A 15,833-nucleotide genomic window follows, 5' to 3' on the forward strand; every position below is an offset into this window, starting at 1 on the left:
CCCTCCCCCCCCACCCCCCCCCCGCCGCTGCTGCTGCTGCTGCCGCTGCTGCTGCTGCTGCTGCTGCTGCTGCTGCTGCTGCTGCTGCTGCTGCAGCAGCAGCTAGAGGGGGTGCCCCCTGAAGAGCGCGCCGGGGACCTTGCGGACGCAGTAAGTGTTGAAGAGTTTGTGGGTTTTGGGGCAGCTGCGCTTCGGGGGTTTGGCCTCGAGTTTGAGGCAAAAGCCTTTGCCGTCTTTTTGAAAGCCTTCTTCGCAGTTGTCGTTGGCGGGCAGCCGCTCCGTCCAGACGCAGTCTTGGCCGCGGAGTTTGGCATTTAACGGACAAGTGCATGCGGCCTGGGCGAGGCTTTTCCTGCTGCAGCTGCTGCTGCTGCTGCTGCTGCTGCTGCCTTGCTGCAGCTTGAAGCCCATGGGGCAGTTCAGCAGCAGCGGGGCCTCGAAGAGCCGCACGCAGGTGCCCTGGGGCGTGGCTTCGCCCTCGGGACAGAAGGGCTTTGCTGCTGCTGTCTCTGTGGAAACGCAGTACTTGTCTTTGAGGAGGGCCCCCTGGGGGCACAGCAGCTGGGGCCCCACGAGGGCCTCCCTGCTGCAGCCCTGGCCGCTGCTGCGGAAGCCCAGGGGGCAGCTGGGGCCCAGGGGAGCAGCAGCAGCTCTTCGGACGCACTGGCCTGCTTCCAGCAGCGCATCTGGGGGGCACTTGAGGGCCGGGGGGCTGCTGCTGAGGACCTCGCAGCTGCTGCTGCTGCGCTGCAGCAGCGGGCCCCCTGCTGCTGCTGCTGCCTTCCCGCTGCTGCGGCTGCCCTCGGGACACACGCTGCTGGCCTTCGCTGTCCGCCGCTGCACGCACTGCCCCTCCAGCAACTCCGAGTCCTTGGGACACAGCAGCAGCAGCTCCTTCTCGAGGACTTTGAGGCATTTGTTTTCTGCCAAGTGATAGCCGGGGGGGCAGCTGCTGCTGGGGGCTGACAGCAGCAGCAGCAAACAGTCTTTGCCGTCAAACTCGAAGTCTGGAGGACACACTGGGTTTGCTGCTACTCGCTGGCTGCTGCGGCAGAGGCCGTCCTGCAGCAGCGCGCCCAGCGGGCACTGCTGCTGCGGCGGCGAGACTTCGAGTTTGCTGCAGCTGCCGTTCTGCAGCACAAAGCCCAGCGGGCAGCTCTGTGCTGCAGCAGCAGTTTCCTCCACAAGACACTTCTCGTGGCCCCCCTGCTGCTGCAGCACAGCCCCCGGAGGACACACTGCTGCTGCTTTCTGTTTGCTTTCGCGGAAGCAAACTTCCCTGTCTTCCGAGGGCTTGAAGCCCGGCGGACACGAGACTGCAGCAGCAACTTCTTGCGTTTTGCTGCAGCTCACTCCGTTGAAAACGAAGTTTTTTGGACAAGACGAAAGCGCTGTTGTCTTCTCTTCAAACTCGCACTTCTCCCCCACCAGCTGCTGCCCCACAGCGCAGCTCAGCTCCGCCTTCGTCGCCCGCTCCACCACGCACTCCGCGCCCTGCAGCAGCAGCAGCAGCAGCAGCAGCAGCAGCAGCAGCAGCAGCAGCAGCAGCGGCAGCGGCGGAGAGAGGGGTAACGGCGGGGGGCAACGGGCGCCTTTCGGCAACGGAGGGCGCGCGAGGCTGAGGGATTCCTAGCTAGCTAGCTAAGGATACAGCTGGCTAGCTAGCTAGCTAGCTAGCTGGCTAGCTGGCTAGCTAGCTAATGAGGCATGTAGCTAGCTAGCTGAGGGGCTAGCTGGCTGCCTGGAACAATGCCTAGCTGGATTGCTCCTGGATGAGCGCCTAGCTGGATGGATAGCTGGAGAGCTAAAGGCCTAGCTGGATAACTGGCTAGCTGGCTAGCTAGCTGGATGGCTGGCTAGCTGCCTAGCTAGCTGACTAGCTAGCCAGCTAGCTAGCCACCTAGTTAACGAAGTGGCTGTGTGCGTGGGTAGCTCTCGAGCCAACTCTACAGCTAGCTAGCTACCCAGCTAGCTAGCTGCCCAGCTAGCTAGCTAGCTAGCTAGCTAGCTAGCTAGCTAGCTAGCTAGCTAGCTACAGGGAGAAGGCATGACGGCACGTGAAGCAGCAGAATAGCCAAAGGCCTGGCCTTTAGGGTTTCTGCTGCCCCCATAACCCTTTAAACTCTAAACCCTAAACCCTAAACCCTCTAAATCCTAAACCCTAGACTCCGAAGCTTCCTAACTCTCTAAACACTGAACGCTAAACCTCCTCATAAACCCTCTAAACCCCTATAAACCCTCAGAAACCCTCATAAACCCTCAAACCCTCATAAACCCTCATAAACCCTCATAAACCCTCATAAACCCTCATAAACCCTCATAAACCCTCATAAACCCTCGAAACCCTCGTAAACCCTTTAAATCGGTTAAGCTCTCTAAACCCTCAAAGCCCCAAAAGCCTCAAATCGCTGATAAACCCTTTTAACTCCAAATTGCCCAAACCCTTAGAACCCTCTAAACCCTTAAAACCCTTAAAACCCTTAAAACCCTTAAAACCATTAAAACCCTTAAAACCCTTAAAACCCTTAAAACACTTAAAACCCTTAAAACCCTTAAAACCCTCTAAAGCTGTCTAGACCCTGCAAACCCTCAAAACTGTGTAAACCCTTTTAGCCTTCTTAAACCCTCTAAAACCCTTCAAACCCTTGAAACACTCTAAACCCTTGAAACCCTCTGAAGCCTTGAAACACTCTAAACCCTTGAAACCCTCTAAACCCTTGAAACACTCTAAACCCTTGAAACACTCTAAACCCTCGAAACACTCTAAACCCTCGAAACTCCTTAAACCCTTCGAACCCTCTAAACCCTCAAAAGCCTCTAGAGCCCCTCAAAAAGAGTCCCAAACCCCCAAACCCTCTAAACCCTCTAAACCCTCTAAACCCTCTAAACCCTACAAACCCTCTAAACCCCTCCAAAGCTGTCTAAGCGCCATAAACCCTCTAAACCCTTAAAACACTTAAAACCCTCTAAACCCTGATTACCCTCTAAACCCTTAAAACCCTCTAAACCCTTAAAACCCTCAGAGCTGTCTCCAACCCTCGAAATCCCCTAAACCCTCGCTAGCCCCTCTAGTTGCTGCAAACCCCGCTTCAGGCCCAGCTCGCCGAAGCCCAACCCCTAAACCCTAAACCCTAAACCCTAAACCCTAGAGGGTGTGGGGGTGCTGCAACTGACGTCGAGAGCGGCCTTGGGGGGGCAGGGGCTGATGGGCTTTCTTTCTTTTTCTTTGATGCACTGGCCATTCAAAAGAGTCCATCCCGCGTGGCACTCTTCTGCTGCATCCATGACATCTTCGTCGCCCAGAGCAGCAGCAGGAGTGGGGGCGAAGACGCAGAGCAGCAGCAGCCCGGAGAGGAGGAAGGCCCCGCGGCGGCGGCCGCGGGGCGGCCCTGCTGCTGCTGCTGCTGCTGCTGCTGCTGCGGGCGCTGCAGCGGGGGCCGCGGCGCACGCAGACGCAGCAGCGCCAACTCTCAAAGATAATCCCATTGGGAATAAAACAAAAAATCTGAGAAAGACTGCCGGCAAAAAGTCGGAGGCAGAAGACGAGGCTTCTGGAGTGTACTGACACCCCACGCACCGGCCGAGGTCACCTGCTCGGCCCTGCGCGGACACGCAGGGGGAAAACGGCTGGAAAAAAGTACCTAAATCAGTCAACTAAACTGTCAAAACAATAAAAATAGAAAATAAAACTGTTTTATGATTCCAGAGACTCTCCTGCAGACGCAAACACCCCTCTCGCGCACACCGGCAGGCGGGGAGCAGCAGCAGCAGCAGCAGCAGCCGCCGGTCCGCTGGCGACTGCTGCTGCTGCTGCTCGCCGCTGCTGCTGCTGCAGCTAACGCCCTAAAACCCAACTTTTCCAATTATTTACTTTTATTTACTTTTTATCAGTTCATTTTGTCCACTTTGATTCCAATTCGACGCTGCTTTGCTCCGCAAGCCACGCGCGCCGCCGCCGGGCCAAGCGCGCAGCCCGCGTGGCGCCATCCCGAGCACGGGAAACTCAATAAAGTCACCTTCGCACTTCGAAATAAACATTTTAATATTAATTAAAATTGCCAATTTAACTATTTAAAGTAGATTTAGCTCGACCTATTCAGATTTAACTGCTGCTTCACCCCGCACAGCCGGTGCTTGCATTGAGGCGGCCAGTACCACCAGTCTCTAGGGTGTCTGTACACCACAGATGGGCCCCACAGCAGCAACAGCCCCTAGAGGCCTTTCCAAAACCTTTAAAAGCTTTCCAAAATCTCTGAGGGGCCCCCTGGAAGCTCTAAGGGGGGCCCCTGCCGCTGCTGCTGCTGTAGGGGCCCCAAGGGGCCCCTCTGGGGCCCCCAAAGGCCCCAGAAAACCCCCAAACTCTGCAGGGGCCCCCAGCAGCAGAGGCTCTACTCAAGAGCTGCTGCCTTGTGAGCCCGAGGCAGCTGCGCATGCACGGAATGCTGGGGGCTGCAGCAGCTGCAGCGGGAGGCCCTTAGCTGCGGCACAGCAGCGAAATGAATTGCAGCTGAAGGGCCAAACTGCTGCTTCAAACATTTCCTGGGGGCCCCTGGGGGGCCCCTGGGGGCCCTTTGGGGGCCCTTTGGGAGCACTCAGGGGGGCCCTTTGGGGGCCCCCTTGGGGGCCCCAAGGCAGTGAGACTTTCTTTGCTGCTGCTACAGAAAAACAGGACGCCTTGTGAAACAGCTAGCTAGCTGCAGCTGCGCGGGCAGCTAGCCGCAGCTAGCTAGCTGGGCAGCAGTGGCTAGCTGGCCAGCACTGACAGCCAGCTAGCTGTGACTTGTTAGTTCTCTGAGGCCAGCTCAAAGCTGCAGCTTCTGCAGCATCAAGCAAAGACCCCACAGCCAGCCCTGTGCGCTGCCTATGCCTACAGCAGCAGCAGCAGCAGCAGCAGCAGCAGCGACAGCAGCAGCAACCCATGCAGCAGGATGCAGCAGCTGCAACACTCTAGTCTGCTCCTCAAGAATAAGCACAGCTGGCGGGGGGGCTCTAATAAGCTATTTACCAAAGTCAGGGGCCCCCAGAAGACCCTAGCAGCGCCTTGGGGCCCCTGGGGGGCCCCCGGGGCCCCTGGGGGGCCCCCGGGGCCCCAGGGGGGCCCCCGGGGCCCCAGGGGGGCCCCCGGAGCCCCCAGGGGGACCCCAAGGCCCCCAAAGGGGCCACAGAGGGCTGGGGGCTAGTGGCTGTTATCAGCGACTAAGTTAAGGGGCCCCCCAACGCCTTACAGCAGCAGCAGATAATGATTGGGGGCCCCACAGTCACTACCTAGGGGGCCCCCCGCAGACACTTGGGGGGCCCCACTGCAGCAATATTAAACAAAGAAAGGTAAGGCCTGTAAGAAGGCCTTTCTTCATTCCAGTCTTCTCTTTAGCGTTTTTCAGCTGCCGCCGTGGCAGCAACAGCAGCGGCAGCAACTGCTCCTGCTGCTGTTGCTTCTGCAGCAGCAGCTGCCGCAGCAGCTGCAGCTGCTGCTGCAGCGACTCGAAGCAAAATTTCCTCTTTTCAGCGCACTGTGACGCAGGGGGCCCCCAGAGAACTCCAGGGGCCCCCCGTGTCTCCCCAAGGGGCCCTGAAGGGCCCCCCGAACTGCAAAAACCCCCTAACGCAGCAGCAGCAGCGGCAGCAACTGCTGCTGCCGCTGCTGCTGCTGCTGCTGCTGCTGCAGATGAGGGAGCCGGCCCCACTGGGGGACCTCTGTGCGTCTGCTACCCTTGTGTGGGTTCTCTGTGGGCCTCTCAAGGGCTGTGCCACGAATGGCAGCAGCAGCAGCAGCAGCAGCAGCTGCTGCTGCTGCTGCTGCTGCTGCTGCCAGGTTGCTGCTGAAGGAGCTGCTAAAGCCCCAGCAGCATCCGGCGGGGGTCCTGAATATAATCTCTTACGCTGCAGAGGAAAAGAACAGCTTCGCGGCCGTCTATGAGGCGGTGGTCGTAAGTCAAGGCCAAGTACCTGCAGCACAAACAACATGCTGCTGCTGCTGCTGCTGCTGCTGCTGCTGCTGCTGCTGCTGCTGCCTCTGTGGTTGTTGCTGCGGGGCGTGCGGCTCGCACTACTGCGGGGGCTGCAGTCATTGCTGCTGCTGCTGACCCTGATTTTTCTATAGGAGATGCTGTTGCTGTTGCTGTTGTTGTTGCTGCTGCTGCTGCTGTTGCTGTTGCTGTTGCTGCTGTTGCTGCTGTTGCTGCTTGGGCACTCACATGATGGGACGAATGACAATTTGGTTGTCGCGGACGACGGGGCGCTGGTTCACAGCGTGCATGCCTGCAGGTCAGCAGCAGCAGCAGCAGCAGCAGCAGCAGCAGCAGCAGCAATCACACAGCAGAAGCGATTGTGTTGCAGCAAAAAGCAGCAGCAGCAACACTCTGCAGCAGGAGCTGCTGCAATGATAACGAAAGGAAAGCAGTCGGGGCGACAGCAGCAGCAGGCGCTGATAGGCACGCAGCAGCTGCAGCAGCAGCTAGTGCAGCAGCAGCTACTCTGCATGCAGCAGCAGAGGTGAACACAGCGGCACAAACTGCAGCAGCAGCAGCAGCAGCAGCAGCAGCAGCATTACCCAGAATGGCCGACTGCGGAGGGTTTAGTATCGGCGTCCCCATCATGCTGCCGTACACGCCGCCTGCAGCAGCAGCAGCAGCAGCAGCAGCAAATGAAAAGCAGCAGCAGCAAATGAAAACAGCAGCAAACGAAAGCAGCAACCAAAGGAAGTAGCAGCAAATGGAAACAGCAGCAAACAAAAGCAGCAACAGAAGGAAGCAACAGCAAACGAAAACACCAGCAAATGGAAGCAGCAAATGGAAACAACAGCAAATGAAAATGGAAGCAGCAGCAAATTAAAGCAGCAGCAAATGGAAGCAGCAGCAAATGGAAGCAGCAGCAAATGGCAGCAGCAGCAAATGGAAGCAGCAGCAAATGGAAGCAGCAGCAAATGGCAGCAGCAGCAATTACCGTTAGAAATCGTGAAAGTCCCTCCCGCCATGTCCTCAAGGGCAATTTGGTTGCTGCGGGCCTTCGCAGCTAGCTGCACCAGCTCCTGCAGCAGCAGCAGCAGCAGCAGCAGCAGCAGCAGAATAGAAACCACTGCTAACTGCTTCTGAGCGACAGTGCTAGCCAACTAGCAAGCCCTAAGCTAGCTGGGCCGAGCCCCACTTAGGTGCCTGTGGCTAGCTGGAGCTAGCTGCAGCTAGCTGGAGCTAGCTGGAGCTAGGTGGAGCTAGCTGGAGCTAGCTGCAGCTAGCTGTAGCTGGTTGTCAAGCTAGCTGCCTATCTTTCCGTCTCCACAGCTAGCTAGCTAGCTAGCTGGCTAGCTAGCTGGAAATAGACATGGATACCTACATGCCACGCTAGCTAGCTAGCGAGCTAGCTGGCTCTCTAGCTAGCTAACCAGACAGTTACTCCTCCAGCTAGCTGCCTTTCTCGCTCGTTAGCTAGCTAGCTACGTTGTTTACTAGCTAGCTAGCTAGCTGACAACGTAGCTACACTATCGCCTCGCTAGCTAGGTCGTCAGCCCTCTACGGCCTTGGCTCGCTCCCTTGCTAGCTTGCTAGCTAGGCACAGCTAGCTAGCTAGCTAGCTAGCCACAGCTAGCTAGCTAGCTAGCCACAGCTACCTAGCTGGGTAGCTAGCCACAGCTAGCTGGCTAGCTCGCTAGCCACAGCTAGCTCGCTAGCTAGCCACAGCTAGCCAGCTCGTTCGCTCGCTCTCTCTCTCCCCCGCCCCCCGCCCTCCCGCCAGCTAGCCAGCCAGGCAGCTAGCCAGCTAGCTAGCTAGCTAGCTAGCTAGCCACCTGTTCGAGTTGGCTCCAGGTCTTCTTGTGGCAGTCGCGAACTACGGGGACGAGAAGGCCGGCGGGGGCGGCGACGGCGACGCTGATGTCGACGAAGTCGCGGTAGACGGCCTCTGCGCCTTCGACGCCTGCAGCGCAGCAGCAGCAATTGCTGCAGCACTTTTGACTTTTCGGCAAGTTTGGATCCATTTTAATCCATTTTAGTCCATTAAATAAAATAAATTCTTCGTTTTTATTCAAAGCATCACAAACGCGGAAAAACGCGGCTTCAAACGAGCTCCCACAAGCCCAACGGCGACTTTCTCCGCTCTTGCTGCTGCTGCTGCTGCTGCTGCTGCTGCTGCTGTTGCTGCTGCTGCTGCTGGACTCACTTGCGTTGATGGCTGGGAACTTCTTGAGCGAGAGGGCCGAGGCGAGCATGAAGGCGGAAACGAAACCTAAAGACAGCAGCAGAAGCAGCAGCAGCAGCAAAAGGTAAAAAAGAGAAAAAAGAAGCAGCAGCAGCAAAAAATCAGAAAAACATTATTATTTGTTTATTTTTTCATTTAAAATGACAAAATAAACAAATAAAAAACTTACCCATTTTCACTCCGTGGACCTTCTGGAAGTCTTCATTCAATTCATTACGCAGCGCCATCAGGGCCCCCATGTCGCACTGTGCAGCAGCAGCAGCAGCAGCAGCAGCAGCACAGGCAGTAGCAGCAGAAATGGAAATGGAGAAAGCCTTATATGCAGCAACAGGAGCGTAAATAGCAGCAGCAGCAGCAGAAAGAGCAGCAGCAGCACAAAGTGCAGCAGCCGCAGAAGAGAGAGCAGCAGCAATTGCAGGGGAACTAGCAGCCAGAGGCAGCAGCAGCAGCAAAAACGCAAACAGCAGCAACAGCATCAGCAGCAACAAAAGCAGCAGCAGCGTAAGCAACTTCGGCAGAAACAGAAGCAGCAGAAGCTGCAGCCCCAAACACCGAAACAGCAGCAGCAGCTGAAGAAACAGCAGCAGCTGAAACAGCAGCAGCAGCTGAAGAAACAGCAGCAGCAGCAACAGCAGCAGCAGCAGCAGCAAATACCTCATTGAAGGTGGTGAGCATTGCTGCAGTGTTTTGGGCGTCTTTAAGGCGAGCAGCAACTCGCTGCCGCAGCCGCGAGAGGGGCACCTGAAAGAAATAAAAAGGAATTAAAAAGAATTAAAAAAGAATTAAAAAAGGAATTAAAAATTAAAAAAGAATAAAAAAGAATTAAAAAAGAATTAAATTTAATCGAGACAAACAAAAGAATAAAAAGAAAGAAAACAAGCGGCGGAGCTGCAGCAAAGGTCATCTGCTGCAGCAAGCTGCTGCAGGCTGCTGCATGCAGCAGCAAGCTGTTGCTGCAGCAAAATGGAAAAGAATTAAATGAATTATTTAATTTAATTTAATTTAATTTAATTTAATTTAATTTAATTTAGACAAACAAACAAAAACAAATAAATCAAAACGAGCAAAAGACGAGAAAAGACACAGAAAGGCGCAAACGAACAGCAGCAAATTAATGAGACACACAAAAAATAAATAAAAGATAATTAATAAATAAACAAACAAACAAACAAACAAATAAATAAATAAATAAATAAATAAATGAAGTTTAAATAATAATAAACAAATAATGGCAAGTTGGCAGCAAATAAAGACCAAGACAGAACAAACGAACTGAAGAAAAGGCAAAGTGAAACTGAGGAAGAAAAAATAAATAATAGATAAATAAATAACAAATGATAAATAAAAAATAAACAAATAAATAAATTAATTAATTAAAAAGAAGCGAAGCAGCAAAAACAGGGGAGCAGCAGAAAGCAGCAAATGCGGAGAAGCAGCAAATCCACAGCGCAGCAGCAGCAGCAGCAATAATGCAAATAATGAAATAACGAATAAGAGGAAAAGTAATTTAAAACAACAAATTTAAATAAATAGATAAATTTAAATAAATAAATAAATTTAAATAAATAAATGAACTTAAATAAATAAATCAATAATGAGAAAAGACAACGAGCTTCCTGCTGCCTTACGCGTCTCTCTACGCGGTCTAGACCGAGGCCTCCAGCAGCAGCAGCAGCAGCAGCAGCAGCAGAAGCAGCAGCAGCAGCAGCGTCTGCTGCAGGGGGGGGCGTGCTTGGGGCGCGCGCCTCATCGGCCGCTGCAGCAGCAGGCGCTGCAGCAGGGGCAGCAGCAGCAGGAGCAGCAGGGGCAGACGCAGCAGCAGGAGCAGGAGCAGCAGCAGCAGGAGCAGCAGCAGCAGCTTCTGGGGGTGGCTGCTTCTCCGTGTCTGCAGCAGCACCAGCAGGCGGTTCTGCTGCTGCAGCACAAATCAGCAAAAGAAAAACAAGCTGCTGCTCATTTCAATTCCAGCCTCTTTTTATTTTTATTTGCAATTAACATTTAATAATAAAAATATTTCATTTTATTTTATTTACTTTTTGTTTATTTATATTATTTTTTATTTACTAATTATTTGCTGCAGCTATATATTCACAGGCCGCTACTTGACCACTTTATTTGCTGCACCCTCTGCTCCCCAATTTGTCAGCAGCAGCAGCAGCAGCAGCAGCAGCAGCAGCAGCAACACCTGCAGCAGCTGCTTCGAAAACTAGAACAGCATTACCAGCAGCAGCACTAACAACTACTTCAGCAGCAGCAGCAGCATTGACAGCTGAAGCAGCAGCAAAGCTGGAACAGCAGCAAGAGCAGCAGCACTACCAACAGCAGCAGCATTAGCAGCAACGCGAAAAGTAGAGCACTAGCAGCAGCAGCAGCGGCAGCACTAGCAGCAGCAGGAACAGCAGAAGCACAAACAACAGCAGCAGCAGCAGCATCAAAAATGGCACCAGCAGCAGTAGAAGCAGCAGCAGCAGCACTAGCAGCAGCAGCAGCAGCACTAGCAGTAGCAGCACTAGCAGCAGCAGCACTAGCAGCAGCAGCAGCACTAGCAGCAGCAGCAGCACTAGCAGCAGCAGCAGCACTAGCAGCAGCAGCACTAGCAGCAGCAGCAGCAGCAGCAGGTCTCACTGGTGTCGAGTTCGTAAAGAGGCTTCCCCACGAAGACAGTTTCTCCTTGCTGCGCATGCACTGCAGCAAGACGGCCAGCAGCAGCAGCATTTATTTCAACAGCAACTTTGTCTGTTTCCACCACCGCCAGCAGCGCCCCCTCCGCCACGTAAGACCCCACACCTGAGCAGCAGCAGCAGCAGCAGCAGCAGCAGCAGCAGCAGCGCAGCAGCAGCGGTGGGAGCAGCAGCAAGGGCAGCAGCAGCAGCGCCGGGAGTGGCAGCAGCAGCAAGAGCAGCAGCAGCAGCAAGAGCAGCAGCAGAACGGCAACGCAAGCAGCAGCCGCAACAGCAACAGCAGCAGCAGCAGCAGCAGCGATGCAGCAGCAGCAACTCAGTGAACGAAGGCGGGCAAAGCCCAGCCCGGGGCCCCGCTGCATGCAAACCCTAAAAGCTAGGGTTTAGGGTTTAGGGTTTAGGGTTTAGGGTTTACTGTATTTCCACTCCTGCAAAGTCCCCTCTGTTATGGAGTCCCCCATGCCGGGGCAGTCCACCACGAGGTGGCCCCCAGTTGAAGCTGCGCAGCAAACCCTAAACCCTAAACCCTAAACCCTAAACCCTAAACCCTAAACCCTAAACCCTAAACCCTGGGGAACAAACCCTCGACCTTTCGCCTCAACTCGAAATATAGATCACCCGGGCAATTGCAGTACGCCCTGAGCTCTGCATGATAGGCCTTTAAGTTTAAACCCTAAACCCTAAACCCTAAACCCTAAACCCTAAACCCTAAACCCTAAGACGGACAGTTGAAAAATCGCTTCGAGCTCAGAAGGCTTTGCAGACAAAAGGAGGCCCCTTGCTGCTGTTGCTGCTGCTTCCTTTGGTGCTGTTGCAGCTGCGTTTGGCCGTGCTGCTGCTGCTGCAGCAGCAGCAGCAGCGGCCGCTGCTGCTGCTGCAGCAACTTCCATGGCCCCGTCGGCTGGAGGGGCCCCTGGGGCCCCTGCAGCATGCGGGGGCCCCTGGCTGCGAAGCCCGCCAGCAGCTGCAGCAGCACAACGCAAGTGCAGCAAAAGCCACGACATAATTGCTGCTGCTGCTGCTGCTATTGCTGCTGCTGCTGCTGCTGCGGTGCTGCTGCTGCTTGTATTACCCTTCTGTGGAGGCAAGCGGTGCTCATTGTGCTGCAGCAAAAAAGCAAACAAAGACATAGAAGAGCATATCAACAGCCCACCAGCAGCTTACAGATATAAACCCCAAACCCTAAACCCTAAACCCTAAACCCTAAACCCTAAACCCTAAACCCTAGCATGAGCCCCAGTGTACAGACAAGCGAAACGAAGGAAACATCTCAGCAACTGCAGCATAACTTCGCGAGAAGGCAGAGCTGCTGCTGCTGCTCCTGCTGCTGCTGCTGCTGCTGTGATCAGAGCTGAGGTGTACATACAGCCCACTGCTGCCTGTTCTGCTGCTGCACCAACAGCAGCTCTTGGGGGGCCCCCAGGGGGGCCCCCCGTGAGTGCAGAGGGGCAGCAGCAGCTTCCTAGAACACCCTAGAGATATACAAACCCCAGCAGCAGCTCATTACGTGCTGCTGCTGCTGCTGCTGCTGCTGCTGCGCATGCGCAGCAGGCTAGCTGAGCAGCTGCTGCAGCGCCGCAGCAGCTGCTCAGGGGGATCTGCGTTGCAGGGGAAAACTGCATGCGCCGTTTGAAGTGGAAATGGAGGAAAATAAAGTAAAATTAAATTAAATTAAATTAAATTAAATTAAATTGAATCAAATTAAGAAATAAAATAAAGGAAGGAGCGGCGACGCACTCACCCGCGGCACTTCCCACGCCGTCAAGGAAGCCGGAGGACCGCACGGGCAAATGGGTCTTTCTTTGTTCAATTAATTTGAATTAAATGAACAAAAATATGTTTTAAATCAACAGAAAAGTGTTTAAACATAAGTCAAACAACACAAACACTCGCAGGCTACGCTACACGCGGGGCTTCGCCAGCAGCAGCGGCAGCAGCATGCAGCAAAACTGCTGCTGCTGCTGCTGTGCTGCAGCAGCAGCTGCTGCTGCAACGCCGTTACTTTGCTGCTTAATAACTTAGAGCCTTTGCCGTCGCCCAGGCGGCCCCAAACTGTTATGAGTACTCGGCGACTCTACAGTGCTGAAGCAACAGCATGCAAGCAGCAGCAGCTGCAGCAGCACGGGAGCAGCAGCAGCAGCAGCTGCTGCTGCTGCTGCTGTGCTCCTCGTTATCTCGCAGCTTTGCTGCGGGCACATTGTGCGCTATTCACGCTGGGGTGTACGTACGCCTCAGGCTGCCGCTGCCCCGGCACGCAGCAGCAGCAGCAGCAGCAGCAGCAGCAGTGCCAAGAGGAACTACAACAGCAGCAGAAACAGCTGCAGCAGAAGCAACTGAACAGCAGCAGGAGCAGCAAGAGAAGCAGCAACTGCAGCAGCAGCAGCAGCAGCAACAAAGCAAGACCACCCTCCATATGCGTCTGCTCTAGTTTGCGCTGTAAAAATAATTAGTTGGTTAGCCAAACGGCACAGTAAACGCTGCTGCTGCTGCTGCTGCTGCTGCTGCTGCTGCTGCTGTTATTACCTTTCTTGCAGCTACTGCTGCATCTACGGTAGCAGCAGAATTAGAAATAGCAACGGCCAAACACTCAGCCGAAGCGGAAGCGGCAGCTTGCTGCAGCAGGTCTGCTGCTGCTGCCGCTGCAGTTCTGCTGCTGCTGCTGCTACTGCTGCTGCTGCTAATGTGCTGGTGCAGCCATGGCTTTGCGCGCAGCAGCAGCAGCAGCTGCTGCTGCTGCTGCTGCTACTGCTGCTGCTGATCCTTCCCTTACTCTAGCCCCGCGGCGCTCATCAATTCAGCAAGCGCCGCTGAGAAATGGCAGCACTCTGCTGCTGCTGCTGCTGCTGCTGCTGCTGTTGCTGCTGCTGTTGCTACTTCTGGCGAAGCCGCTGCTCGTGCTGCTGCTTCTACTGAGGCGCTGCTGCTAATTCTGCTGCTGCTGCTTCAGCCGCAGCTGTTGCTGGAGTGCCTCCAAAGGCCTACTGACGCGACACGGCTCCTGCGCTGCTGCAGCAGCAGCAGCAGCAGCAGCAGCAGCAGCAGCAGCAGCAGCTTAGCCCGATTCGCTCCCTTCTGACCAGCTGTCTTCTTCAACAACATCTTTCCGCCGCCGCTGCTGCTGCTTCCGCCCCTCACGAGCCCCTTCTGCTGCTTCCAACCCCAGCAGCAGCATCAGCAGCAGCTCCTGCAGCGACAGCAGCAGCTGCAGCGTGACTCTGCGGCGGTACATCTGTGCGTTTGCCCTTTGGGCTGCTGCTGCTGCTGCTGCTGCTGCTGAGGCCTCCGTGGCTGCTGCTGCTGCGTGCGCTGCTGCGTCTTGCGCTGCTGCTGCTGCTGCTGCTGCTGCAGCAGGCTGCTCGCTCTCCTCTGCTGCTGACTCGCCGCCAAACTCCAGTGTTGTCATTTCCATTGCAGAATCTCCCCAGACAATCTGCTTCTGTCTGCTGCTGCTGCTGTTGCTGCTGCTGTCATCTTCGAGATCTGCGCCCCCCTGCTCTGTGTAAGTTTCTTCTCTTCCCCACTGCATGCAGAGTCCCGGGGATCCCGCCAGAACTGCTGCTGCTACTGCTGCTGCTGCTGTTGGCGCTGCTGCTGCTGCTGCTGGCGGCAGCAGCAGCAGCAGAGCAGGCAGCAGCAACAACGAGCACCTCTGCATTCTCGAGTGCTGCCCCGCCAGCTGCTGCTGCTGCCGCCACAGGTGCCACGCGCTGCTGCAGCAGCAGCAGCAGCAGCTAAAGCAAAAACTTAGTCAAATATTTATATAACTGGAGCAAAAAGCGACAATGCAATGGTGCGGAAGCATGCAAAGCTCCGTCTGCTGCTGCTGCTGCTGCTGCTGCTGCTGCTGCTGCTCCCTGCCCAGGGGGGAAGGACAACGTGCAGGCACAAAAATGGAAGTTCAAAATCAAATTCAATGACAAAATATAAAATGTTATCTCAAATTTCCAACTCGTTTGCTGCTGCTGCTGCTGCAGCTGTTGTTGCAGCTGCTGGCTGCTGCTGCTGCTGCTGCTCCAGAGGCAGCACAGAATCGACACTAGCTGCTGCTGCTGCTGCTGCTGCTGCTGCCGCTGCCCGCCTTCCTAGCCCTTAGCGCTGCTCAAAACGATACTTCCCAGCCGCAGTCCTTCCTTGCAAGCAGCAGCAGCAGCAGCAGCAGCAGCAGCAGCAGCAGCAGCAGCAGAGCCCTAGCGAAGCCTCAACCCCAGCCACAGGCTGCTAGAACTCTAGCCGCTGCTGCTCTCACAGGGCACCAGCAGCAGCCACTCGTAGTAGAAACAGCAGCAGCAGCAGCAGCAGCAGCAGCAGCAGCAGAGTTCAAGATTCAGTTGCGTAGTTAGGGTTTAGAGCGTGCAGGCTGTCTAGCAGAAGAGTCTGGAGCCTCGCAGTGACTGAGGGTTTGAGCGCCTAAACCCTAAACCCTAAACCCTAAACCCTTAAATCCTAGCAGCCTTAGAGTTCCTCAGAGGCCCTGCGATTGCTTGCTGCAGATTTGCCCCCACTGTGGGGCCCCCCTGGGGGCCCCCCAGCCTACGGGGGCACACTGGCTGGGGCCAAGCAGCAGCAGCAGCAGCTGCTGCTGCTGCTGCGGCTGCTGCTGCTGCAGCTGCTGCTACTGTAAGGTGCGGGGCCCCACAGAGCCCCAGGTCTACCCCCGGGGGCCCCCTTAAGCCCCCGGGGCCCCACAGCCCAGGGGGCCCCCACAGCCCAGGGGGCCCCCACAGCCCATGGGGGCCCCCACAGCCCCTGGGGGCCCCCCTCAAAGGGGGGCCCCCCAGGGCTGTGCTGCTGCCTGTTTGGCTTTGGGTTTGTTGGGGGTCTTTCCCGGGTTAAGGGCCCCCCCGAGCCTCGGGGTCCCCTGGGGCCCCCAAGGGGCCCCACGAGGGGCCCCATGGGGGGCCCCCTGGGGCCCCAGGGGCCCCAAAGGGGCCCCAAAGGGGCCCCGCGCGGGGGCTAGGGGGG

General features: G+C 55.7%; 3 protein-coding genes across 3 annotated transcripts; 1 reads left to right on the forward strand and 2 right to left on the reverse strand.

Moving 5' to 3' along the window:
• Positions 1-102: 102 nt before the first annotated feature.
• On the reverse strand, positions 103-3,486 carry ENH_00025410 (oocyst wall protein, putative; the record flags this gene model as incomplete). The annotated part of the gene is made up of 2 exons (XM_013584680.1): positions 103-1,494; positions 3,175-3,486. 2 exons carry the CDS (start codon positions 3,484-3,486, stop codon positions 103-105), a joined length of 1,704 nt encoding a protein of 567 aa, XP_013440134.1.
• A 9,480-nt stretch (positions 3,487-12,966) lies between these two features.
• On the forward strand, positions 12,967-13,299 carry ENH_00025420 (hypothetical protein; the record flags this gene model as incomplete). The annotated part of the gene is made up of 1 exon (XM_013584681.1): positions 12,967-13,299. One exon carries the CDS (start codon positions 12,967-12,969, stop codon positions 13,297-13,299), a length of 333 nt encoding a protein of 110 aa, XP_013440135.1.
• A 624-nt stretch (positions 13,300-13,923) lies between these two features.
• Positions 13,924-14,526, reverse strand: ENH_00025430 (hypothetical protein, conserved; the record flags this gene model as incomplete). The annotated part of the gene is made up of 1 exon (XM_013584682.1): positions 13,924-14,526. The coding sequence occupies one exon, from the start codon at positions 14,524-14,526 to the stop codon at positions 13,924-13,926; it is 603 nt and encodes a 200-aa protein (XP_013440136.1).
• Between the last annotated feature and the right edge of the window lie 1,307 nt (positions 14,527-15,833).

The sequence above is a fragment of the Eimeria necatrix genome, genomic scaffold (genome assembly GCF_000499385.1).
Source record: "Eimeria necatrix Houghton genomic scaffold, Enh_scaff194, whole genome shotgun sequence".
Taxonomy (NCBI): Eukaryota; Apicomplexa; class Conoidasida; order Eucoccidiorida; family Eimeriidae; genus Eimeria; species Eimeria necatrix.